Source organism: Artemia franciscana, unplaced genomic scaffold (genome assembly GCF_032884065.1).
Source record: "Artemia franciscana unplaced genomic scaffold, ASM3288406v1 PGA_scaffold_73, whole genome shotgun sequence".
Taxonomy (NCBI): Eukaryota; Metazoa; Arthropoda; class Branchiopoda; order Anostraca; family Artemiidae; genus Artemia; species Artemia franciscana.
The window spans coordinates 76,115-103,566 of NW_027062708.1; the positions used below are offsets into that span (position 1 = coordinate 76,115).

At 32.1% G+C, this 27,452-nt stretch overlaps 2 protein-coding genes across 5 annotated transcripts in view; one reads left to right on the forward strand and one right to left on the reverse strand.

Moving 5' to 3' along the window:
- Positions 1-27,452, forward strand: part of LOC136042157 (uncharacterized) — a 276,004-nt gene that overhangs the window by 22,322 nt on the left and 226,230 nt on the right. The gene's annotated exons all lie outside the window — the stretch shown is intronic.
- The window catches only part of LOC136042158 (uncharacterized), a 72,246-nt gene that overhangs the window by 11,905 nt on the left and 32,889 nt on the right, over positions 1-27,452 (reverse strand). Inside the window, exons 5-6 of one of the 3 annotated variants that reach the window (XM_065727084.1) lie at positions 11,747-11,844; positions 6,827-6,983 (exon numbers count right to left, since the gene is read on the reverse strand). In XM_065727084.1, the coding sequence (XP_065583156.1) occupies positions 6,827-6,983; positions 11,747-11,844 (255 nt within the window). Of the gene's footprint in view, positions 1-2,106; positions 2,273-6,826; positions 6,984-11,746; positions 11,845-27,452 lie in introns of all 3 variants that reach the window. The other 2 variants (XM_065727083.1, XM_065727086.1) reach the window with 2 other exon arrangements.

Below are 27,452 nucleotides of genomic sequence, written 5' to 3' on the forward strand. Positions count from 1 at the left end.
ACTTATAAGCTTCAGATTTTCTTAAAATATTTTAAACCAGCCTTTTCTACTCTTAAAAATAGTAGAAAAAATTAAGTATTCGATATCTTTTCTGTGATATCTATAATCCAGCAAAACCCGAAACCCAGTCCGTTTTCCTATATCTTATTTGGCTCTAAAGAGACTTATAAGCTTCAGATTTTCCTAAAATATTTTAAATCAGCCTTTTCTACTCTTGAGAATAGTAAAAAAAATTAAGTATCCGATATCAAAATTTTTTCTGCGATATCTATAATCCAGCAAAATCCGAAACCCAGTCCGTTTTCCTAGATCTCATTTGGCTCTAAAGAGACTTATAAGCTTGAGATTCATCCGACATGTTTTATATCCACCTTTTTCACTTTTAAAAAAGTAAGAAAATAGTGCTTGTGATGTAAAAATTGCTTATGCCAAATCTATAATCATGCCCAACCCGGAACGCGTTTTTGTATTTGTTTGCCCTCTGGTCAATTTCAAGTACTGCAATATAACATCCCTGGGGTTATTCCAATCACGCCATGACCAGTGGCATCAATTCATGGAAACTAATGGGCAGGGTAAGGCTGTTTCTCAGTTATTTAAAATAAAAAAATACCAAAAAGGAAACATTACACCTCCCCCCACCCAAATTGGCCATAGGCTACTGATTAGGACGTCAATAGAAATAGGCCTAGGGTGATTTGATACTGGTTTTAGGCGTATGTATATATATATATATGTATATATATATATATATATATATATATATATATATATATATATATATATATATATATATATATATATATATATATATATATATATATATATATATATATATATATATATATATATATATATGTATATATATATATATATGTATATATATATATATATATATATATATATATATATATATATATATATATATATATATATATATATATATATATATTTATAAACAAATATGCCATAAATAATGGGCATATATAGGTTTTCAGTCCCATTTTAAATGACTGAATTGCTGTGAAAGCACTTAGAAATCTGAAATTGTTTATTTGGTTGGAATTAGTTAAAAAGTTCATATGTCTTTATTTTTAAATTTCAATTTTAAAACTTCAATTCCCATTGATTAAAAAAATGGGGTATCATGTGGGAAAAATGAATAAAAAATACGGGAAACTCTTTTCTTAATAAACAGTAGCTATCCTGTATTAGACTGGAAATTACAATTTACAATTTTCTTACATTGTATAATTGGTAAGTGTCCGGGACACTTATGTGAAGTTCAACAGCGGATAACTGAAGCCAATATTCATCTGGAGTACTTTTCCATTTATGATCACTTGCGTTCCAATCATAACAGCAGAGAATATGCTTTTACAGTTGAATCCTTAAGGCAAGCGAATATTCCTCATAAGTCGAACAGCTTACAATTTTGGCAGGTTGATTTAAAAGGTGACGAAATTCTTGCGCAGTTTGGTATGCATATTCAGTTTCTTCTCGTGATGGGGGAGGGGCGTTCATGTCAAAACTTTCATTGTTTTTGGTTGGGAAGAGGGATTAAGGATAATTATAATATTGTCTTTTGTGGGAGAGGAGGGTGGGCTAAGGGAACTTCAATTTTGTGTTTTGTGGAAGCGGCCAATTCTTTTATCTAGTTCTCACAAAAGAGTATACGCTACGATTTTTTCTTTTTTTTATGTCTACCGTCCAACAGGCCGTTTTGGCATACAGTGGGTCTTAGGGCCCAGTCCCTCAGAAAATTTTCATAAATTTTCATGCATTCAAATTATCAATTGAAATTGTTTTATTTTTATTATCCCCCCCCCCCATTAGAAATCCCCCCCCCAAAAAAAATAAGAAAACCTTTGCACCTTCTTGCTCTCGACTATTAAATTGTTTTTATTAGTTATCTCATTCCGAATTTGATGACCAGTACATAGTCTTAACCAATACGACCAGTATTTTGAAGGAGCAACAGGATTATTTTTTAAGCTAAAATATTGTGATTTGTGGAACAGAGTACGCTTATGTATGGCCTTATTCGGCTTACAATAAAAACTTATTATTGTCGCTATGACCAGTTTAAAGATTAATTGCACATACCTGGCATTAGGTACTGCATATTTAGTGCTTCCTCTTTTTCTCTTTCATTACGTAAGCAGATGGCCGCGCCACTGAATAAAATAGAGGCCATTAAAGCCCATCCAACACCAATCCATGCAATCATATAAGACCAGTCGTAATCATAATGGCTAGCATGTTGAAGCATCTGTGATTAGAATATTAGTGGTTAGTATGAACACAACAATCAGGATTAAACCAAAGAATAGGCCTGATTTTGGCTAGTCAATCTGCTGAGACCTTACATGTTCTGACAGAGAATGGGTTTTTTAAGAAAATCCAAGGACTTGGGTCGTATTTTTAAGTAGTACTTCCACTAGTCTCACATTTTTTAGGTTCTCCCAAAGGAACATTGGGGTCTCCAAAATCTCCCAAAGAATTGACTCTGCAATAGCTAGGATGGTTAAATATAGAATTAAATTGAAATATGTTTGTTTGACTTTTCAAGTGGAAACATACGTAACTGAATATATGTTTAGCACAAATTGGGAATTCAATGTACAGTGGAAAACACTTCCATATGGAATATTTACTACAGGGGGTGCACAATTTGAAAAAAGAAACATGTGTGGAAAATAAGCAAAAAACATATGGCCTTGAACAGCTTATGAAGGTGTAGAGGGTGTAGCTGTATTTGGGAATAAGCAAAATGTTAGGACTTGAATTTTAACATACGAAAAGTGTTGTCAAATTTAACCAACTAGTTTTTCTTATTTATTTTAGGTTTCAAGGTAGCAACAATAACGAGAGTTTGATATTGGCCTGAAGACTTTATAATTTTGAAACAACTAAAGAAAACCAGGCATGAACAAATCTAAAATTAGGGGCAAAAACTTTTTTATTTTGATTTCCATGGTAATAGAACGAAAACGAACGATTTATATTTCATACTAAAGTTTGTTAAACCACAAACTATAATTTTTGGGGAGATTCAGGAAACCTTTTCATTCCGTAGAAATTTGAGGAATTTTTCACCTAAAATTAGGGGAAAAAACGTTTTTATTTTGATCTCCTTGGTAATACAACGAAAATTAAGGATTTATATGTCATACTAAAGTTTGTTAAATCTCAAACTATAATTTTTGGGATATTCTGGAAACCCCCTTTTTCTTCCGTAGAAATTTGAGGACACCCTGAAAAATTTAGGAATAATGGAACACTGCTTCTAAGAGTGATTTTTTCGGAAAACCAAATGTCGTTCTGGTTAGATCAGCGGTCAAACGACATTTATGGAAACATCCTCGAAGTCCTTTATTTACTGTCCTATTGTCCCAACAAATTCTAATTGAAATAAGTTTGACTAAGATCAGTGAGCCTAGGTTTTAAAACTAGGCAAAAAAGAAACTGAGCACAATGAAGTAAGATCTTTGCAGCAAAAATCAGGCCTAATACAAAACTGATAAGAAAGCAATCACTGGGTTTGATAGAGATTAAAACTGGGTTTACATTCAAGTATTTTAACATGAATTTGATATGAATTAGGAACAACCAATGCTACCCAACGCATTACCCAACGGAACCACAAAAATTCACAAGAAGCTTAGGTTTATTTACCAAAATTTAGATTAAATTTTGATCTATTTCCATCCAAAACCAAATTCATCTTTAAAATAAGTTTGTAATTATTTTTTTTATTAAATAATTTTTAAAGGTAGGCTGAAATAGACGTTTCCACTATTTCCAAGCTGAGTAGGATTCCCCCCAAAAGTCTCCAAAGGAAAATTTGGTCATCTGAAATCTTGACAAAAGTTAACGTTAAATGTCAAAAAGTAAAAGCTAAAGAAAGTTAATAATTTGTATTTCGTATTAACGTTATTGTAAAGTTCGTGCATTTACAAACTTAATTTTTTGAAAGATTTTAAAGTATCCAATTTCCTTTCGGGAATATTTGCAAACTCCTTAGAATTTTCGGACTTTGGAAACACATATCCGAACATACCCTATCTTTAAAAAATAGTTTCATCTGCTGCGTCCTATTCGAAAAGTGATTCCTTTTTTCAACACAATACAAAAGCACAAGTAAAAAAGAGATAAAAAAAAACATGACTAGCATTTTTATAAAGGATATGATTAATTTAACAGTTCCCAAGGTATTACTAGATGGCGTTGGCTGTTTTTGTTTCCTAGAGATGAACTTTATTTCACTCTCTTATCAGTGTCACTTGGTGCTTGGGGTTAGACATTCATTTTTGCAACTCTTGAAACCATGTAGTTAGTTCAGTAAAAGCAACAGAATTTTAATAAAATGTGATCAAGCAACTTTCAAATTTCCAAAAACTGAAAAATTGTCCGTTTTTTGGTTTTCAGTTTGCTTTTCCGTGGATTTATTGGTTGAATCACTTCTAGTTTATCAATTGGTGACTTCTGAGACATCTTTAGATATTTATATGATATTATCTACTAGAAAGGGAAAATTTTTGTCAAGTCATTTTCCATTACTAGATAAATTACTATGAATCATATTTACTGCGTATCTCACATAAACAGATCAAAAATTGCTGACAAAATTTATTTTAAGCTGCCTTAACAAGGTACGCAATATCGAGCTGAGCTTTTTTTTTTTAATGTTGTCTGCTATTTTTCGGCACATTTTTTCTATGTTCCTTTGATTGTTTTCTTTTATTTATAGTTTCTTATTTAGCTAAAAAAATTAATAAAATTTTATTGCAACAATTGAAAAGAAGAAATTTTTCTGTCTTTCCAATATTTTTAAACTGTTGAAAGGCTATAATTTTCAAATTAAATTTGGAAAACCTAAAATGAGCTTTTTAAGATTTTTTTTGTTCTTTGTTTATTTCTTTTTAACTGTATTTTTTTTATTTTCATTATTCGGCATAAAAAGTAAATTCGATTTTAATAGATATTGTGAATGACTTTTTGTAGTAAATATTAACTATTTTCTCTTAAATAAAAATTTAAACCTCTCAATAGTTTAAAGATTTTGAAAAGAGAGCTAAGCAAAGATATTCAAAGAGAGACAAAGATAGAGACAAATAAAGGCATTTTCTTAGGATATTAGGGAAGCAGCAACTCTGTTTTCCTTTTATAGCTATTAAGCAATATTGTGAAGAGCAATCAAAATTAAAACTCGTGGCTAATTTTCTTGATCCAATTGCAGTTCTGAACGCATGTAAATGTGGTTGACAGCTCCACTGAAATCCTTAATTAACATACTTTTTCTGTCGTTTAAGGTTTTTTCACGATACTCCTATAATCACAAAGAATTCCGGTTTAGATATTATAGCTAATGATTATTTTCTTGGCCCATCTGCAATACTAATATTATGTAGACGTTACAGCTTCTCTAAAATACCCATTACTGTTTCCACTAGGTTCCACCTATTTTCATATACATAAAAATACACCTATTTCATGACTTTTGTAGAGCATACAAACCAATCAAACGACATTGTTATTTTTTTAAGCATGGTAAAATTCCGCAAAAGTCTCATGTTCAAATAGGTCCCATCATCAATGATAAAGGGAGGTTAAGAGGATAGGGAGGGGGTCAAATATGGAAAGAGTGTACCTTAAAGTATCTTGAACACCCTAAAAAATATTTTTTACCACTACCACCCTGCATCCATGTTAGGTTTATCCCTGTCTGAAAGGCACAATTTTTTAAGGTTTTTCTTTTAGTTTTTTCAAAATTACCAAGTGATTAGGGTAGTACTACATTTTTGTCATTTTTACCATGTTTAACCATGAAAACACGCAATAATTTTCCTCAGTATAAATTAAAATTTGACAGTATGTGGATTTCCAAAAACAACTACACCTTCAAAAAAAGCTACATCTTCTCAAGCTCTTCGGTGAAACATTTTTAGTTTTTCCTTATTTTTCATCCTTTTTTTAATTTGATGCACACTACTACCAAATTTTGCTTGACTGAATATGGAGTTCTTTTCTGCTAAATTGTATTTCGGATAACTAAATTTTTTTCAAGATTTTTAAGATTGTGCAAGTTTCCACATCATCAGTTCAAACAGTTAGATCTTATTTTACTCTCCTTGGTACTTCAAGATCTCAACTTTAAATTTGCCTCACATGGGGGGGGAGGAGGGTCCTTAAGACCAGTCTAATTTCGAAATCATCGCTCAATGCTTATTTCCCTGTTAAACGTTAGATGGGGATGTACCTTTGCATCCATGTTTTGCATTCACGCTCATGTTTTGACGTAAAATATTCAGCGAATTTGTAAACATGCTATTATACTTTTTCGGCAATTTTCGATCCTCTCAAAATTTTACTGAAAAAAAATAGTAAAAGCAGTTTTAGACTTCAATTCTATGGAAGAACAAACATTATTTTTCAGTTTAATTTTTTTTTTGTCAGATTGCGAGATAAAACTCTTTCACTGGATGAAAATTACCCTGAATTTTTTTTTTTATTTTTTTTACCTTCTTTATTTTCTTTATGTTCTATTCTTTGTTTTCTCTATTTTTATATTTTCTTTAGTTATTTTCGTTTCTTTTTGTCCTTGTTTTCTTCGTTTTTCATCGAATACCATGTAGCCAGTGTGGTCTCAGAGCAGAAGCACCAAAAGATAACAAAGAAAAAGTATATACACCTTTTATATAACGCAAAGTGAGACAAAATTGTATTTTGCATGATCTTCCAAATTTCTAGTTTTAAGCTTCGTATTGAACTGTGTACATGATTTCTCAAGCCACTAACTATATTTTCACAAGTAATTAATTACCTCCTGCTATATGAGCCGTCAATTCTTTCCTATTATCCCTCTTGATAAGATATATGGACATGGAGAAAGTAATCGTTGAGAGGACACCGAATCCTATCCCAATCCACGCGAGGATATAGGACCAATCATAACCAGTCCATGAGTTTTCTTTCAAAATCTAATAAAAACAACAGAAATCAAAACAACAGGGTTTGTGACAACCAATGCTTTAAGACCGATTATAACAGGTTCTTGAGTTTACTTTGAAAATCATGGAACATGTACTAATTAAAACAATGGAAATAAAAACGACAAAATTCGTAATAACCAAGGTTTTACATCAAATTGCGACAATTAACGACCTGTCCATGATTTTCTTTCAAAATCAAATAGAAAACAGCAGAAATATAAAAAAACATAAATTGTAATAATCAATAGTTTCAATTATTAACAATAGAATAGTATACGACTAATCATAAACAGTCCATGACTTTTCTCTAAAAAACTAATAAAAACAAAAGGGATAAAACAAAAATAAAACCATTTTAACCAATTTCTTAGACCATTTCGTAACAAGTCATAAGTAGTCCATGAATTTTTTCTCAAAAACTAATAAAAACAAAAGAAATTAAAAAAAAACTGTATAAACGAATTTTTTAGATCATTCTGTAACCAATCATAAGTCGTCCATGAGAATTCTTCCGAAATCTAATAAAAAGCAACAGAAATAAAAACCACATAACTTGTAATACTCAAAGTTTTTGGAACAGTTAACAATCAATCATAGACAGTCCACGACTTTTCTTTAAAAAACTGATAAAAACGATAGATATAAAAACAAAAATTGTATTAACCAATTTTTTAGACCATTTTGTAACGAGTCATTGCAACAATTGCGCAACAGGTTTCAATAATCCATCGCAAGGAGTATATAATATAAAGATCTGGAGTCAAAATAAAGGGGGGAGGGTACCCAGAAGATAGAAAAGCTTCACATTTCTATGTAAATAACTATTATAGTATAACTATAGTATAGCTATTAAAGTTGTAAAAGAAAAGATGTACAAGATGACATTTTTTTTGGGGGGGGAGGGGGTGCTAATCCTTCAACCCGTCTCCCCTTGATTACTGTCTGTGAATTGGAAGTTTATAAAATAGGGGAATAAGCTTTATGATTATCCCTCTATTATAGCTTTATGATAATGCAGCGTAATCTAGAAACACCAGAAAGATTCAAAGTAACATCAATTTCTGCTCCCGCTGCCAGAAAGTTTTTATATTAATTATTAAGCAACCAACGCTATCTATACAAACACATATACAAACACATTGCTGAACGTAATTATAGATGAAGAACTGCTTTCACCAAACTATTACAATACATCTCAGGATTTACACAAAAGAGAAGGATCTACGAGCAAGCGCCCCCGCCAAAATTCAAAATTTTCCCTAATTTTTGGATGTTTCGTAACTGCCTGGATAATTGTATCTACGTTTGATTTCAAAAATCAGCTCATGATATGTGTGCTAACTCTTTCCCATTTATTTTAGAATCAATAACTAACAATTTGAAAACAAAAGAAAATTCTACTTTAGAGATTTTTAGAACCGAAATCTTAATTTTAATAATTAAAAATCAAGCATGTTAAGATTTTCGTTTTTAGCTCCTGTTAGGTAGTGTTGTATTATCAGTGAGCATAATAATTTATAATTCTTCAAAAACCAAAGATTCACAAACTTAAAAAGAGAGTGGCACACTTTAGGTTTTCTTTCGATTACCTTTTACTGAGATGTCAATTGAGGTTTTACTTAAGCCCTTTTGTTTCTCCAGACGCGTAGTACTCATAAGTTCAAATGTGTTTCAGTTGCATTTCTTGTGCAATGACTGTTGCAAAGTTGCAGTTGCGCTTTAACAGCAATACATTCTTCCAACACATTCACCAATACAAATCAGCAATATCACCAATACATTCTTGCAACACATTCACCAATGCAAATCAGCAATATCACCAATACATTCTTGTAACACATTCACCAATACAAATCAGCAATATCACCAATACATTCTTGCAACACATTCACCAATAGAAATCAGCAATATCACCAATACATTCTTGCAACACATTCACCAGAACAAATCAGCAATACACCAATACATCTTGCAATACATTCACCAATACAAATCAGCAATATCAGCAATACATTCTTGTAACACATTCACCAATACAAATCAGCAATATCACCAATACATTCTTGCAACACATTCACCAATACAAATCAGCAATATCACCAATACATTCTTGCAACACATTCACCAGTACAAATCAGCAATACACCAATACATCTTGCAATACATTCACCAATACAAATCAGCAATATCAGCAATACATTCTTGCAATGCATTCACGAATACAAATCAGCAATATCAGCAATACATTCTTGCAATATATTCACCAATACAAATCAGCAATATCACCAATATATTCTTGCAACACATTCACCAATACAAATCAGCAATATCACCAATACACTCTTGCAATACATTCACCAATACAAATCAGCAATGTCACCAATACATTCTTGCAATACATTCACCAATACAAATCAGCAATATCACCAATACATTCTTGCAACACATCCACGAATAAAAATCAGCGATATCACCAATACATTCTTGCAATACATTCACCAATACAAACAGCAATATCACCAATACATTCTTGCAATACATTCACCAATACAAATCAGCAATATCAGCAATACGTTCTTGCTAATTTTTCACAAGATTGAAAAGGCACCGGCACATCCTTCTTACTGATAATTCAAAAGAATGATAACACACCAGGACACTTTAGGCTATTTCAGGATTATTGAGAGCAAATTCAGCTTTCTCTTCGTGTAGTAGAAAATATACATCCTTGCCCATGGATTTCAGACTATCTTATTTTTAATTTCTCCTATAATACTATTTCTTTCATAGAATTCACCTGATGTTTGGATTGTTTTTTTTTAAGTTTTTCAATACAATTTTGAATATAAAAATGCGCAAAAAAGGGCTATATTAACTAAACACTAGAATACCATCATTTGTGAAAAACTGTGGGGAAAAAACTAAATGTTCTTAATATACTGAAATAAGATAATTCTTTCAAAAAATGCAATTTATAAAAACTTATATAAAAAAAGTGTTATTAGCAGATAATGGCATAAAATGGAAAGGTGTAAATGTATAATAAAAATAAGACGAATTATGTAGTTTGGTGCAACAAAACTGCACACATTTCCAGCGTGAATATTTAGACTGGCGCAGGTAATGTATTGAATCTGAAACAGCCTATTTCAGAATTTAAACTAAATATTCCTTATAAGAGTAAAAAAAAAGAATATTTAAATGAAAAAGTATTTAGACAGTGGCATCCTGAGGTGTAAATAGGAACGTAATCATTGCTCAAATGATTTGAACTGAAACCTCAAAGACTGTACAAAACGTCTATTTTTTTTTCAGAATGTGAAGACTATGGAGAAAAACAAAGTTTATTGTGAAAAATATTAACCACTTTTAGAAATAAAAAGAATAGAAGAGTCTCTTCCATACCTTTGACTTATGGAATGCTAAGCTTTATTGAAATATTTCAGAGCATAATAGGTGAATTTGCGTGCCTATTTCTACAAAACAACCTAAATTCTGCACACTATTTTAGCCTTGGGTATTTTAGAATCAATACAAATAATTTGAAAAGAAAAGAATGTGCGAAGCTTTAGAAAATCAACAACGACATCTATTTTGCCAGAATAAGAAATCTCCTGAGAGGGAAAAATACTCTCTTGAGCAAATATTGACCAATCCTTGCACACAAGGGACTAAATTACAAATTCTTTCCTCCGTAATTTTTATTAACAGAATGGTATATACTACTGGCGTAATTATTTTATTTTTAGTTAACTTGGAAATATTTTCATGTGAACTTGCTGCTGTCAGTATTTTAAACTATATTACTGGTCATATTTAGTTGTAAGAAATTCACCAAACTTGGTATTATAATATTCATTCAAAATAAATTGAATTTTGTTGGGTGTTCATTCAAGTTAAAAGATTGTGCATACCATTTGGTGCACGCCACTCGTGGTGAAGAAATGTAGTGGATACGTAAGATGGGGAAAGCGTACCGCGGAGGCTGTCACACGAGGTGGAAGAAGTTTTACCCCGGGAATCACGATTTACATCAGGTGCTGAAGTGGGAAATCCCTCAGTTTTACTTACAGATAGGATATTAATGTATGCAAAAAGATTAAATGATGCTGAATATCTCTTAAAAGCACACAGATCACACAAAATAATGGAAGGGTTTTACTAAACAGTTCGTGGTAACGAAATTTGAGCAAATATTGTTAGCTTTTAAGAGTTGTATCCGAGAATGTAATTAGAAATCGCAAATTTAATAATATCTAGGGCTAAAGCCTTTCCGCCATTTTTGCCAAAGGATTCTTGTTTTGACAGCGTGATGCAGCCTAAAAGTTACAAAGAAAATCATAAAGCAATATTTTATGTCTTAATAATTAATTTACTGATCTATTAAAAAATTAACCTAAATATATTGCTGGATACTGCTTGATAGCATTGCTGGTTTATTTCTCTCAGAGAGAGAAAGTTTGGCTGTTTCTTTTCATATCAGAGGCTATACTCTGAGGCAAAATTACTATAAAAAAAGCAATTACTACAATTATATTTAATAACTATACACTATATTTTATATCTATTATATCTTAAGTTTTATGTATATATATATATATATATATATATATATATATATATATATATATATATATATATATATATATATATATATATATATATATATATATATATATATAACCTTTAAATATCTTGTTGCTGTTATTTCAACAAGAACTTTAACGATTGGTAAATACAAAATATTTTACCTCAGGCCATTGTTTGTAAAACTCTGGATCTGTTAATTTCTCTCTTTCGAAAAATTCTACACCGTGCCATAGCCCCATGCCTCCAGCACTAAAAAGACCTGAAATGAAAAAGTTTATTATATATAGTTTTGTTCATTATTTAAGTTCAGTGTTGCACAAGTTCTAGTATTTTAAGGGATTGAGCACAGGATCCTAGTTCAAATGTAGAATTTTTTTTTTTTTACTGCACAGTTTTGAAGACAAAATGTTCAGTATTTTCAGAATAAGAATAAGAGACAAATCTAGGGATCTTTATTTAATCTTTTATTGAAAAGAAGAAGGTTTTCAAAGGGGCGGGGGGTCAATTCTTCCATAATTTTTTTAAACCATATCCGGGGAAACCCCATCTCATGAACAACTATAATGTTAATACTTATGTTGGATTTCAATATTTCCCTAACATTTTCTTTTTGGATGACTTGCTCATCGTGCCATTTTTCGTATAAAATTAGAAATTATAGTGCTTTATAAATCATTCTTAAAATTTGGTTTCGGAAAAAAATCCCTAAAATATGGTAAAGTATTCTGCCGACAAAATTTCTCCCTCCCCTCCTCCCACTGAAAATTAGCTTTGAATTGCTTTTCAAAACAGTGGAAAGTAAGTGAATATATAGAAGCATTTTAGATACAGCATACGGCCGTTCAACGGGATAAAAAACAAACTTCAAAATGATACATAATAAAAAATATCAACAAAATCGAACTCGAACTACAAACCAAAAATCCCCAATTGTTCAATGTGAGGGGCTGTAAGTCCTTTTCGGAGTTTCAATGGTGTACATGTCGTACACCATTGTAATTCCAATGTGGAATTACTATTCCAATGCGGAATAGTAATTAAAATGGTGTACTTTTTGCTTCGACCCGACGCCATTTTCGAGCGGTTTCTGGCATTTTCCGGAATTCTTATACATCGGTTCAAAATAACAGTCAAAATAACATCAAAATAACAGTTGTACTTTCTGAATCAGCCTAAAACAGCAAGGTTTTTTCGCTAGATAGTTCTTTTTTAAGCGCGTTTTTAGATTTTTGGTTACTATGGACCTGGTTTATTCTTTATTAGGTCCTAAGCTCTTTTAAGTGGCATTCACATCTGCACTTAGTTAAATCTACATTTCTAGAATATGCACATATTAATCAATTAAAGACACCGTACATAATGTGCTCGATGAGCTCATCGAAGGTGTTTGAAGAGGGCGTACCCGGTTATTCAGGTCTTCTCCTCCACTACCACCAAGATTGCCAGCAATGCCATCAATAATTCCACCAATATTCCTGTAAGATGCCATGTGGCTTTTCATTTGGTCCGGCATTGCATTGCTTTCTTTGTATTATTGTTCAGGTAATAAGTCTGTGATCTAGACATGTCTTTGTCCTTATTTTTATATATTTATCCAGGCAAAGCTTACACGTAATTTTCAGTGTCTAACTGCAACAAGTTACACCTAAACATCCAGTTCGTGAGTCTAGAACTCTCTTTGTAAGATGTCGACCTTCACCAATCAGGAAGCTTCCTTTCGTCTCGATGGACATCATTCACCCTGTCAAGTATTTTTTGGAGGTGGATCGTTTTTATATAACAAGCAATGACTGGACAGCCATTATGATAGGAGAGCTTTCAAAAATATGAAAGACTATGATTGGCTGCACAATCAAAGCCGGCCTTGATGCTAGCAGGTTGAATGATCAAGAAGATGCTCTACTACATTTAACACCTACTACACTTAAGAGTAGTATGGATATGTATGTCTAGCTGGTCTCCATGCATTAGCAAGTGCAAGGTCAGATATCCTGTTTAGGTACAGGGTTTTTTCTGGACCTGTATCTCAACGTCACGTTGAGAAAGTTCCCTTAAATACCCTTTTTCATCATATGGGCCAAAGACAATCATTTAGCCTCTGGACGTCAAATAGGTATTTCAGGTCAAAATAACTAAACTTCAAAATATTCAGCGAGAGTAAATATGTTCTTTTATTTTTTTTTATATATATAAATAATACCTTTTCCTTTTAAAATTATTGATCTGTTCATTTATTTTATTTGCCAAGTACATGGGTCTACATTGCCAATTCTTTACAGGCATCCTTTAAAGCCAATTGACTGAACTGCACTTAAAATTTGCCCGTAAACTTGGCATTAGATACGTTTAAATTCCATTGACCTAAAACATTCTAATTTGTTTTTCTCTATATGGACTGTACATTTTCGAAACCTTGAGTTCTGACATTCAGGGAGATGAAGAAAACTGTAAATTTTGCAAGACAAGTTATTGGTACAAATGTTAACTAAGTCTTTTAAAAGGCGATTTGACATTTCTATAACAAATGTAATTAACCAGAAGAAACGAATACTGAGTCAAGCTTGAGGAGGGGGTTTTCCTGTGCCTGAAATCGACGGGAGTGAGCTGAATTTTCTTAAGGAGGAATTTTTTGGCCTTTTTAGGGAATGAGCATTTTTTTCTTAGTGAAAGTTCTAAAAAAGATTGTTTCAATTCCAAAAATCTAGGAGGGCAATCAGCACCCCTTAAAACAATGATACACTCTAAGCTTTGACAAGTGTATCTATGATAAAAGCATACATAATAGCATTGATACCATCGATGATACGGTTTGGTTAACTTTATATGGAATTCCTTTAAAAACAATGTAAAATTTAGTTAATTTACTTGGCCTCTGAAACACTCAACCGCTGAATTGGAAAATCAATTTTTTACATTGACTCGGTTAAATTTTTGCAACTATTTTAAAGCACCTGGTTAAAAGCACCTGGCATTTTAAAATGATATTTTTTTTATTATTGTCTAAGTTTTTATTTTTTTATTTTTTTTTTTTGGGTAGACCCTTCCGTTCTTCTTGCTAGATAAATCTCTAGCTCATACAAGTTTTGATTTTCAGGAAATTTTTTATTTTTGCTACTACAAAACTCTCCTCTGAGCACATATATTCGTGTAGTGGCTCTGCCTGCGAACTTGTGGTTGTAACAGATGGCTTCTTGAATAGGACCATGCCACCATATACATCGACTTCCCATAAGAAAATACAGCAATAGAGGCCGGATGAAATCCAAGTCAAGTCCTTACCACCCTTCGCGAAAGTCGCCGCCCCGTATTTTACTAAAACTTAGTATCAGAAGACAATATTCATAGTGCTGGACCTTCAAATTATTGTTAATTGATCGAAAAAAATATATTTGAGTTGTATATAAGGGTGCTGCCAGATACGGGTCAGAGAGGCGATGACCCCATTGGAAACAAGAAGACATTTAAGAAATGTGTCAAAAGAGAAAAATGACGAATATATTCATTAAAATTCAGGCGAAACAAAGCCGTTAGCTTTCCCCCGACCCCCTCAAAGAAAGAGCTCAGTTCTTTCTATGTCCAATTGTAAAAGTTTTTTTAGATCCGAGTTACCTCGTTTTTTCTATTGGCTTTTAATATAGTTTTTTAACGGATTGGCGCTACTTTTTTGAATATTTCGGTCGCTTATTTCTTTAGTTTCAATTCATACGATTTTGGGAATACAAAACAAAATTATTTGGGACTAATTATCATATTCACAGATGAAAAAAATTAACATTTATATATATGTTTCTATATTTTCACTTTATTTATAAGTTATTAACCTTCCAAGGTATTACACTATAATTTTGCAACTAAATTCTTGTTTTCTTAAGCGACACTAGCCGATAATTTTTTTTAATTAAATATGGACAAATAAGAAGAAACTTTTTAACTTCAAGAAATTTCCACAGGAAAGACAGACGCTCACAATATATAGGAAAGACAAAAGCTTCAAACGAGGGGAAAGGTTGTATTCACTGATGTTTTAACTTGATTTGCCACTTCGCTAATGAAGAAATAAAATCGAAACAGAACAGGTTAACAAAATATTAACCAAATGTCTACCTATAAATTACATAGAGAATCGATTAAGTTTTCAATTTTCTCGTACAAAATTCAATACGTGGCCCAGATTTTTGTTCTCACGGTTCAGAACTTAATAAATGACAACTTTCACTTAATATTCCTTTCTAGATACTACAAGTGTAATTGAAAATTTTAAATGCCAATAAAAGCAAAAAAAAAGTTCGGAATCAACTGAATTTACGGATGGGGGTATGGACAGTTTATAAGAGAATGGAGAAAGCGCTTTTAACAAAATTACATACATTACATTGTGCATGCCATGCGAAGTTATTCATGCCACGCGTCATGCAAGGAGATGAAGTGAGGGGGAATTACGCCTAGATGTGTTTCCGAGCATGGTGGGTGAAATGGCACCCTGAGATGCACATCAGGCGGCAGAGAGTAAGTAACCATTTGAAAAAAAAATCAAAGTGATCTATCTACTTGTGTAAGCGATCGCTCTTTACGTTAAAGTTTTTTATTGTTATAAGAAGTAGTGTTGTGAGAAAGAGTCAAACTTTAGCGTAAAGAGGGGGGCGTTGAGGAGGGGACAACCCCTTTCAAATACGGAACAATTTCTGTTCGTTTTAGTTTTTAATTTTGCTCCTTACTTGCAGTTAAAAAAAAACTTGTTTTTTTATTTAATGCTTGTAAAAGAGTGAAGGCACCACCTTGTTTTGTGCCAATATCGGTTTATGATTCATAGCAGTGTTTCCCAAACTTTTGAATGTTATGTGTACCCCTTTCTGTAAGAATCTTGCCGCGGAGCATAAGTAGGAGGCTTGTTCAAAAGCAAGCAGGGACTGATCCCTGGGCCCAATGTTGCCAAGCAGAGCATCAATTAACTGCGCTTCCACAGGAATTGGGTAAAAACGTGAAAAAAAAATTTGTGCTGAAAGGACAGATTGTCATAATTTAGGTCTTTGGTTGTTACCTGAAATGCAGTTTCAGACGAGATGCACAACGTTGCGAGTTATAAAAAAAAACATTCAGCCAATAATACGAAAAAAAAATCATGAATTAATTTTTTCTCCGTTCTACCCTTATTGATTTTTTTTTTGAAACTTTTTTTTCATCAATCTGAGCTTATATCGAATCAACCAAAATGTTTCTTTTCCTGGCAAGACCGTTAGGGATATCAATAACAATAATTAACTAATTAAAATGAGTCATATAAATTGTTGGCTTTGATTCCAAAGCGCATAGACGAATAAAACCAGCTTAGATATTTGAGAATTAATTTATTAAATAGATTCTCACGGTATTTGAATTATATTTTCTCCTGCATGGCTGCTTCCGTGTGACTACGAATCTTACCACAAATGTATTCCTCCTGTACTGTATTAGGGTACGTTCATCTTTACCGATTCACATATATCATCTTCTCCTGGTCAATAACCCTAAACCAGAGAATTTAAATTTTGCAAAGGACAAGGAGGAAAATTTGTATTGCTTTGTAATATTGAGAGGAACCAGCAAAGACTTGGTAAGGCCTTTCTTTCTTCTTGCATGATTACTTGGAGACATTGATGCATCATCTCCATCCGATTCCTGACCCTGCAGCAGCTGGGATCTAACCCTGGACACTATATTGCCAGAGATCGATCCGCTGTTCCACCGCAGCGTCTTCTTTTTTTTTCTTGTTTTATTATTGCTAATGACTATGCTAATGCATAGTCTCAATACAATTTCAGGCCGATGGCTAAGGCTTTGTGTAAAGAAATTTTTATGGCTGTTAAATAAAAAATTAAATAAATAATCTTAACTGAAAGTAAGGGCCAATATTGAAACTTAAAATGGAGAGAAATTATTTCGATTGGGAAGAGGCTTTCCCTCTTCTCAATCTCTTAATCGTTACACTAAATTTTTTTAGCACTTTGATAAAGCTTCATATTCCAAATCAACGGCTTATGTGTTCAGCAGCCGTTCTTAAAGAATTGGGACTAAAAGGTGAACTTTAGCGTAAAAAGAGGATGATTGAGTAGGGGGTAACCCCCCTAATATACGGAGTAATTTCTATTTGTTTTCAGTTTTAATGTTGCTCCTAACTTCCAGTTATACAAAAATATTTTAAGTAATTTCTGATTGTTTTTAAAATCAGGCCAGAAAATATCTCCCCATCCGTGGATGATTACCTCCAAAAAAATATCTCCACAGAAAATTAACCCCCTCCCATCGGAAAAATTCCGTATGTTCACCAATAACAAATGATGTACGTAAGCAATAGACAAATTCCAAAACTTACAGCCGTTTCCCCAAGGAATTTTGGTGTTATATCATCCCCAGAGCTATAACTTCAACTTCAACTTTATTTATATCAAATAATCAATGCACGCATCTCTTTTAATACCCCCCAAAAAAGGCTCTATGGCCTGTGAACGCAGGGAAAAACATTACTGTCATATCTATCAAGATTCATAATAAAAGATTAAGGAAATAAACACGGAGAGGAAAAAAATAACAAAATGAAAAACAGAAAAATATAAATACTTAAATCAAACCTTTTATTTTAACTATTTACACTCAATCAAACTGGCCAACTAATATATATATATATATATATATATATATATATATATATATATATATATATATATATATATATATATATATATATATATATATATATATATATATATATATATTACTATTATTACTTATATATTAAAATGAAAAAAAAAAAATAAAAAGAAAAATTAACCCAAATGACTTTCCATTAATATTTTGAAGACCCCGATGGAGTGGCAATCTCTGATGTTCTTCGGCAGGAAGTTCCAAACCCTACTACAGTACATGCGTATATAGAGCTAAAATCTGACCTCTCGTTTGAAATTCTAACAACCAATAAAACTTCAGAGTTACGAGTTCCATGAAGTTTTACACTAGCTGGGGGCCGTAAAAATTTCGAGAAACAAGAGGGAAGTTGACCATGAAGATATTTATGAATAAAAATAGTACAAGATAGGATATACTGTGGACGGAACCTAAGAAGAGAATTTGTTGACGTAGTATTCGCATTTGAAACTAACTGACTGGTCTTTTCACGAAGAAGAGAAAGTGGTTTTAATAGGGATGGGAAAGTAATCATCCAAACAATAGAAGAGTAATTTATGTACGGCTGTATGAGAGAATCATAAAGAAGCTTTAAAATGCATCCAGGAAAAATATACCTTAGCTTACGTGTCCTACCTAAGTATCTTGACACTTCTAGTCGGAGAATGTTAATTTAATTCTTACACGAAAAATTCTCATCAACAAGGACTCCTAGAAACCTAACAAACCTATTTTGTTATCTAGAAATAATGCCTTTAGAACTTGGAATGTAATTCAGACCAGGAAATTGTAAGTCAATTCTGTAAAAACCTTTAGACTTCAAAATATTTAGAGCGAGATAATTTGCTTCAAACCACTCATAAGCTCTGTCCATCAGTATTTGAAGCTTTATTACCAAGTTATTTTGATACTGCTAGGCGCAAACAAGTGTACTATCATAGGCAAATGCAAATTAATCTTCATTTTGTTCAATATAAAATGAATTTTGATATTGCAACTCATCTGGGTGACATATAATGCAACAATTGGACCTTAGAGCACCTCTTATAGCCCAATGTAAGTAATTGGCATATACAACGCAAAGCAAAGGACCAAGGTTACACCCTTGTGGAATTCCAAAGTCTTCTTCGGCCTTATAGACCCTGGATTAAAAGAAATAAATCGATCATGAAGATAAGATTGCAACCATTCTAATGCTTCTCCCCGAACAAAAAAATGCAAAAATTTTGCAAGAAGAATATCATGACAAAAACTGTCCAATAATTTTTGTTTGTTTAAGTTTCAACTTCACTCTTTACTTCCCTCGAAAACTTTGTTTATTTAAATTAATGTTCCACCGTTTTTAATGTAAATTTAATTTAGAAGCAACAATGCAATGAAACTTTTCAATTTTTTCGAGGGGGGGGGGGAGCAGCATCCTCATATTTGGAATAATTTCAGTTCGTTTTAAGTTTTAATGTCGCTCCTTACTTTCATTTGAAAAATTATTTAATTTCTGATCATTTTTCTATTAATGTCGAGAAAACGATGCTGCACAAAATCGTGTCAGTACAGAATCGATCTGTAGAGTTAGGGTAATATGTCTATTGAGTCATTCTTAATTATGTTTTTGGCTGAAGCGGTTTTTTTTAATATAGATTAACTTTAACATGCACTAGAATATTTTAGATATAATGAAAAACGAGCATAACTTCGACCAGGACCTTACGCAAGATTTATCTTGCAAGGGGGATGATATTTCAGAAAGAACGAAACTTCGATAGCTAGGGGAATTTTTAGGCAAATATAACACTCTGAAGGAAAAATTGCAAAAATCTCCAAAATCCACGGGGAAACGGTCAGAACGTCTCATTTCCCTTCACACATCTTAGTTTAACAGCTGAAAAACAGATGCCAATTTTTATTATATTGATAAACCAACTATAGAAGGGATTATGCAGTTATTAGGTGAACTCTATCTTTCGCATAAGCGAAACAAGCTATGCGATTATAGAACTCAGGAATCTTACTATTGCTTTATTTCTATTTTTGTTACCTTACTGACCTTAAATTTGGTTTAATTTTATGAGATGAAAATAAATGAAATGAGTACTCACCCTCCCAAAAACAAAACAAAATACTATGCTTGAAAAGGTCACTGTCCTTTTTTTGTGGTGTTTTTTAGCTGTGTCGCAGATGAAAACAAACTTTGACTTCCTGGCACCGCAAAAGTTTCATGCATTTTATTCTTTATTAACTTTTAAGCCTGAAATTTAAAACTAGCAGATCATTGAAAGTCAACCAAGACCATTTCCAAAGGGAGGGGGTTAAGGGGTTTGGACCCTCTCCCGAAATGTTTTCCTGAAATGAGTTCCTAAAAACGTAACAAAAATGCAAATAAACAAATTTATGATATGTTTATGAATCTTTTTGTCCCCCTCCCCTACACAAAAATTCTGGATACGGCCCTGTAGTCAACTATTGAATCAGGAACATGTCCAATATATTATTTAATTGAACAATTGAACAATATTAATTGAACAATATTAACCTAAATCGTGGTTAATATTGATGAAATAAAAAAGAAAGCGAATTATACAGAATCGGAAGGAATCGGAATTGAGACATCGAAGTAAAGTCAGGATTAGGATAAGAGTCAGAAAAAAAACTGTTGAAATCCTTCCATTACTAAAAGAACAGTCAAAGCCATAACCTGAATCTCAGCATAAGAGATTGTTACACAGGTCCTTAAATTACTAGGTCTCAGGTCTCTTAAATACTCAGGTCTTTAAATTCAGAGGTCTATGGTTTCCCATCCTCTCTTGATAACCTTAGACATGGCCTTAACATTACCAAGTCCTTCTTTATCCACTGCAACGAATTAAAAATTATGAAATGAAAGTAACTGAGAGTAACAAGTATTAAATAGAAACAGTACAATCCATGAACAATAGATTTCTATCTATTTCATCAGGTAATAGTCAACTTTTGTTCTGGTTCGCTGATTTGTGAAAGCTACCTTGCCATGATGAGGATGTCTTAGTCTTAACAAAGAGATTTCACGCTTACAAATTATCCAGTGTTTTCTTCTTGGAAATAGAATCGACCTCTTCTATTTTTATGATTTAAAACAGGGTCTCAAAACTGTGGCAGGCGGGCCAGATGCGGCCTGATAGGGTTTCTCATCCTGCCCCTGGAGACCTTTTAATCGCCAAAGAAAGGTCAGATTATATCATCTCATTGACTGTTCAAAGTTAATGAATTTACATAATACTATCTAATAGAAGTTTTTAAATGGTTCGCTACTTGTTCAGGACTTGATGATTTTGATCACAGCTTGCCAGTTGCGGTTAACTGCTGCGATAAGGAGGTTTGGATATGTATCGGTTAGCTGAGTCAGCATCTAACTGCGTAACAACATGTATGTTCGTCAGAATTACTACTACTACTACTACTAACTCACTGCAGCACCAAGCCGCCTGAGGCCAACACAGCTACGCACGCTCCTCCTCTAACCTAATCTATTTAAAGCCTCCCTCTTTACACCCTCCCAGGAAGTTCCCATTTCCTTTAAATCTTTATTTATGACATCCTCCCAACCCAGACAAGGACGACCTGTTAATAATGTATATTATTAACAGTTTACAAAAGAGAAACATTAGCTTTAATATGCTTTGTATTTTGTTTCTATTTCTAATCACATTTATATCCTTTAGTATCTGGGCAATCCATTGAAAAGCTCGAGTCTGTTTGTATAAAGAGATTTTTGACCACTTAAATAGATTTGTAATGTCATATAATACTTTTCTGAGTTTCTTGTGAAATAATCATAGACGTCAGATTTTTTTTGGGATGAACTGTTTAAATCACACATTAATGGTCAGCAACCTTATATGTAATACGTACGTATGTAATTGTAGGTACTTACGTGTTATCCCAGCCACACTCAAGAGGTTTTATCTGTTTAAAACTAGTTTTTCTGTGTGCATTCTCAGATAATCAGCTTAGCCAGAGGGAGATAAACTACTATGCCGGTATATTATAATTAAGAATTTAGTATATAGAGTTGGTTATGTTAGGTATTGAATACAATGCGTTCTGGGCAGCCAACTTTCCATTATTCTCAGTTTTAATTTCCACAATTTTGTTGCTAAAGTATTAGATTTTCATCATATTTACACAATCATATATGAATGATTATTGATTATATTTAATGATGTATGTATATATTAATACATAAATCATTAGATGTGTGCTAACAAACATATGCAGCAGTATAAGCGTTACATTCTTGCATCAAATTGATGATTTCGATACACCTTAAAAAGCTTCACAAGAAACACGTAAGTATAAAAAATAGCAGGTGTACATGTGCAGTGTATCAATGTGTTATTAAGCAATATTAAATATAATATTCATTAACATTAAAATTGTAAATATAATAGTACAAAATGTATGATTTAAATGCATCATCTCTGTTTTGTTTCTTTCTTATTTGGACCTCAATTGTGTAGTTGACCCCCCAAACTGATGTTTGATAGATGATTTGTCCCTCCGGCATAAAAGCTTGGAGGCCCCTGATTTAAAACTTACTGAAAGTACTTTTGGTCTTATCAGTGTAAAATGTTATTTGATGGCACATTTATGTATATACCTCTTAAACTTTTTGGGTAACAAAGTTATTAATTTTTTGAATGAAATTTTTGACGAAAGTTATTTTAAAAAAGACTAGACTCGCCGATTTTTTCCGTCGGTTTGATTTTGGATGGAATGAATTCCGGTGCAACGCACTAAAACAAGAATGGCATGGAATGAATTTGTCAAATAAATTGAATGGGATGGATTTAGACACAACAGACTAAAAACAGAATGTAATGGAATGAATTTATAGAATGAATAAATTGAATGGGATGGATTTAGGCACAATAGACTAAAAACAGAATGGAATGGATTGAATTTATAGAATGAATAAATTGAATTGGATAGATTTAGGCACTATAGACTAAATCAGAATGGAATGGAATGAATTTATAGAATGAATAAATTGAACGTGATGGATTTAGGCACAATAGACTAAAAACAGAATGGAATGGAATGAGTTTATAGAATAAATAAATTGAATAGGGGGAATTTAGGCACAAATGACTAATTCGTAAACATCGTGTAAATGTGTGACAAGTTCAATTGATAGTAGACTTAAATCTGGCGTTCTTTTTTAGACACCCTTTGCTAATATAGATGTAAAAACATTGTTAAATGATTTATTCTGGATTACTTCAGAAAATTTTGCCTTTAATCATTTCGAGTTGCCTTAAAATCATTTGGCAAAATTGGTTGAAGCTAATGGTCCGCTTGGTTAACTGCTCATAAGAGATATAGTAACAAATTGGATTTCACACTCTGTTTGAAACATTAATGTTAGTCTAGTTGCAGCGGCATTCGACTCGGAGTAAACCTTGGCATAAAACTCAAGAATAAAAATCGAATTAATAACCATGAATGTTTAGTTTTTATTCACAATTGCGGTTAAAGCCACAAAACCATGCAAAAAAAGGGCTCATTTGTTGATGATTACACGGAATTTACTAACAATGGCGTTAGTTACCAATTTTTCTCCTTTTTCAGTGTAGCTTTCAGTTTCCTTTTTCAGTTTATTCAAGATTACAGCAGTCAATTCAGTTTGATTAAAATTCCTTTAAATATCACAAAATAATTGACAGATCAAAAGTCTTAAGACCGTGCAAAAGGGGCTTAATTTGTTAATGTTTAAATATATTTGCAGAATATATAACAATGTAAATATACAATGGCATTGAAAAAAATTCCTATTATCCAGTGTAACTGTGTTGATTCAAAATTTGAGGAGTCAATTTCATCCGATTGAATTTTTCTAAATGCAACAAAATAATCTATAAATGAGAAGTCTCAAAACTACACAACAAGGAATTATTTTGTTGATGATCAAATCTAATTTTCTGATAATAGTATTAGCTATCAACTTTTTTTCTTTCTCCGGTGTAGTTCTGTTTATTCAAAATTACAGCGGTCAACTCAATTCAACTAAAATCTTTCTGCGCCAAATAATCGACAAATAAAAAGCCTGAAAACCAAGCAAAAAGACCCAATCAAATGATCTATAAAAGTAACTTTTTGGCAACAGTGTTAGCTTTCAGTGTAGCTGTATTTATTCAAAATTACAGCAGTCATTCAATTTGATTAAAATTGCTCTAAATGTCACATAATAATTGACTGATAAAAATTCTTCAAACTGTGTAAAACGGTCTCTATCTCTTAAAAATTAAATGTATTTGTTAACAAATGCGTTAAAATACTTTTCACTTATTCACCATAACTGTGTTAATTCAAAACTACAGTCAATTTTACAATTTTCATACAATTAGTACAATTTTCCAAAATGTCACAAGATATTCTACAAATAAAAAACCTGAAAACCGCGTAAAAAGAGCTTAAAATATTAAATTTTAAATGAAATTTCTGACAATAATTTTGGCTACCAACTTTTTCTCCTTCTTCAATGTAGCTGTGTTTATTCAAAATTATAGCAGTCAATTCAGTTCGATTAAAATTACCGTAAATGTCACAAAATAATTGACATATAAAGAGTGTTAAAACCGTGCAAAAATGGCTCAATCTGTTAATACTTCAATGCATTTGTTGACAAAGGCGTTAAAATACATTCCTCTTATTCGGCGTGACTGTCTTATCCAAAATTACAGTCATTCGATTGGATTAAATATTTCTAAATATCACAAAATATTCTACAAATCAAAAATCTTAAAACTACAGAAAATGTGCTTAATCTATTAAATACTAAATACAATCTTTGACAAAAATTTTAGCTACCAAATGTTTCACCTTCTTCAGTGTAGCTTTGTTCATTCAAAATTACAGCAGTCAATTCAGTTCGATTAGAATTGCCCTAAATGTCACAAAATAATTGACATATAAAAAGTGGTGAAACCGAGCAAAATGGACTCAATCTGTTAATATTTAAATATATTTGTTGACAATAGCTTTAAAATAATTTTTCCCTTATTCAATGTAACTGAGATTCAATTGGATTCCAATTGGAAATCCAATTCAATTGGATTGCATTTTCTTAAAGGCAACAAATACAATCTACAAAAAAAAAGTCTTAGAATCACACAAAAAGGGCTTATTCTGCTAATAATTACATTTCATTTGCTATAGTATTACAGTATAAGCTAATAAAATAGTTTCAGCTATCAGCTTTTTCTCATTTTTCAGTGTAGCTGTTTTAATTCAAATTATTAAATGAATGTGTTCATTTATTTATGACTAAATGACAGTTATGACTTACTGACAGTGGTGTTAAAAACTGCTACTTTTTCCTGTGTATCTGTACCTATTTAAAATTGCAGAACTCAATTCAAATAAAATTGCCAATGTAAAAAAAACAATCAACAAATAAATAGTTCTGATCTCATTTTGATCAAATATAATTGTTGGCTATGGCGTTAGCTGTCAGGCGTAGCTGTATTTATTCAAAAAAACACCAATGAATTCAATTCGAATAAAACTGTCCTAAATGTCACAAAATACTCATAAAATCAAATTTTCACGGATAACACGTAAATACGATAAAACAAATGGTTACGAAAATTTGAATAAAAAGTCGGTTAAAATTCAAACAGCTATATGAATCTCCACATTAGTTAAATTTTATTCCGAATACCCCTCGACAGATTTAAACCACTAGTTGTATTTTGTCTGATCAAAAAAAAAAAAAAAAAAACAAGAAAATGATGGTGATTTTTAGCCAGTGGAAAAAACAAAGCGAAAAAACAAAAGCAGATGCTTCGGCAACGACTTCCACCAAGCCGTCCTCAGTATAAAAAAAAAATTGTTTGTTTTATTTGAGCACTGAGGACGTCTTGGTGGATGTCCTTGCCGAAATATCTGCTTTTTTTTTCCTTCGTTTTTTTTTTCCACCGGTTGAAAAAATACCCTTGTTTTTTTTTATATTTTATAATATATTTTTGGTTTTTCTCGTTTTTGTAGGTCATGTGTAGTCACCATGTTCATAGAACGCATATACAGTTTTCTTTAATAATGGCTTATGTTTCCAGTGCATGGTCTTGGTATGTAAATTACTTTAAATAGAAACGTCAATACGAAAGATAAGAGCTGTGCACATTAGATTTAAATTTAAAATTTACTAAAAAAATCTCCATGTGAAGTTATGTAGTTTTTTGGTAGCAACGGACAACATATTTAATAATGAAACATGAGTGAAAAATCCACAAAAGGATAAGCTAAAAATTCGGTAGCAAACAGCTTAAGAAGACTTAGATTTTCTTTGAAGTTTTTAGAAGATTCTCTTTATGGGTGAAAAGCCTGGTCAAATTTAACTAAATAGTTTAGCTTATTTATTTCGCCGTTCAGTGTGGAAAAAGAGGTACGCCAAGCAACCTCCAACTTGGTGTTTTCAGAAAAGTTAGGGATTTTATACCCAATACGGACCTTTTTGATCGGAACAGCCCTAGTTTCTACACAATGTACTTCGTGAGCCAGCTCACTTGTACTGATATTCAGCAGAACCTGGTTCTCTGACATAGGTTAAAACCGGGCTTCTTGCAGTAACTTAATGGCCACTTGAATTTTATTAAGTATCATAGATTAGGTGACCATTCATGTTTAGCTCATCGTATATCATTTAGCTGACCATTTTCCTACAAACTCGGGTAGGGACTGGAACGCAAAATTTGAAGTCACCATAGTAGTAATTGCCTTAAAGAAGGTTTTCTTTGAAATGACAAAAAAGTCCAGACACGAGGTTGAGGCCAAGTTTTGAATCCAAGTGAAGTCGATTTGATTTTTACATACTCATGATCCTTACACGATGAATGAAAAATCTGAAATTGAGGGCTAGGTTTGCTAGCAAGATCCCAGTGCAGAATTACGCTACATCCAGTATTAGAGCAGATGGGAAAGAATTAACAAGTCTACATTGCACCGTCCTCAATTTCTCGTTAAATTTTCATCTTTATAACCAGTCGGCATGCACAGGAATGCTCACTTGTGCAATGGAAGTGTCCATTGATGCAGAGTATTGGTAAGAGATTCTCTCTTACTAAAATTAATTTTAAAACTTTTTCTAGAAGAGAAGTTCTTCAAAGAAAAGTAAAAATTAACTTAAATCACTGTCAATAAATAAATGAAACTCAAAACGAACAGAAATTATAGTAT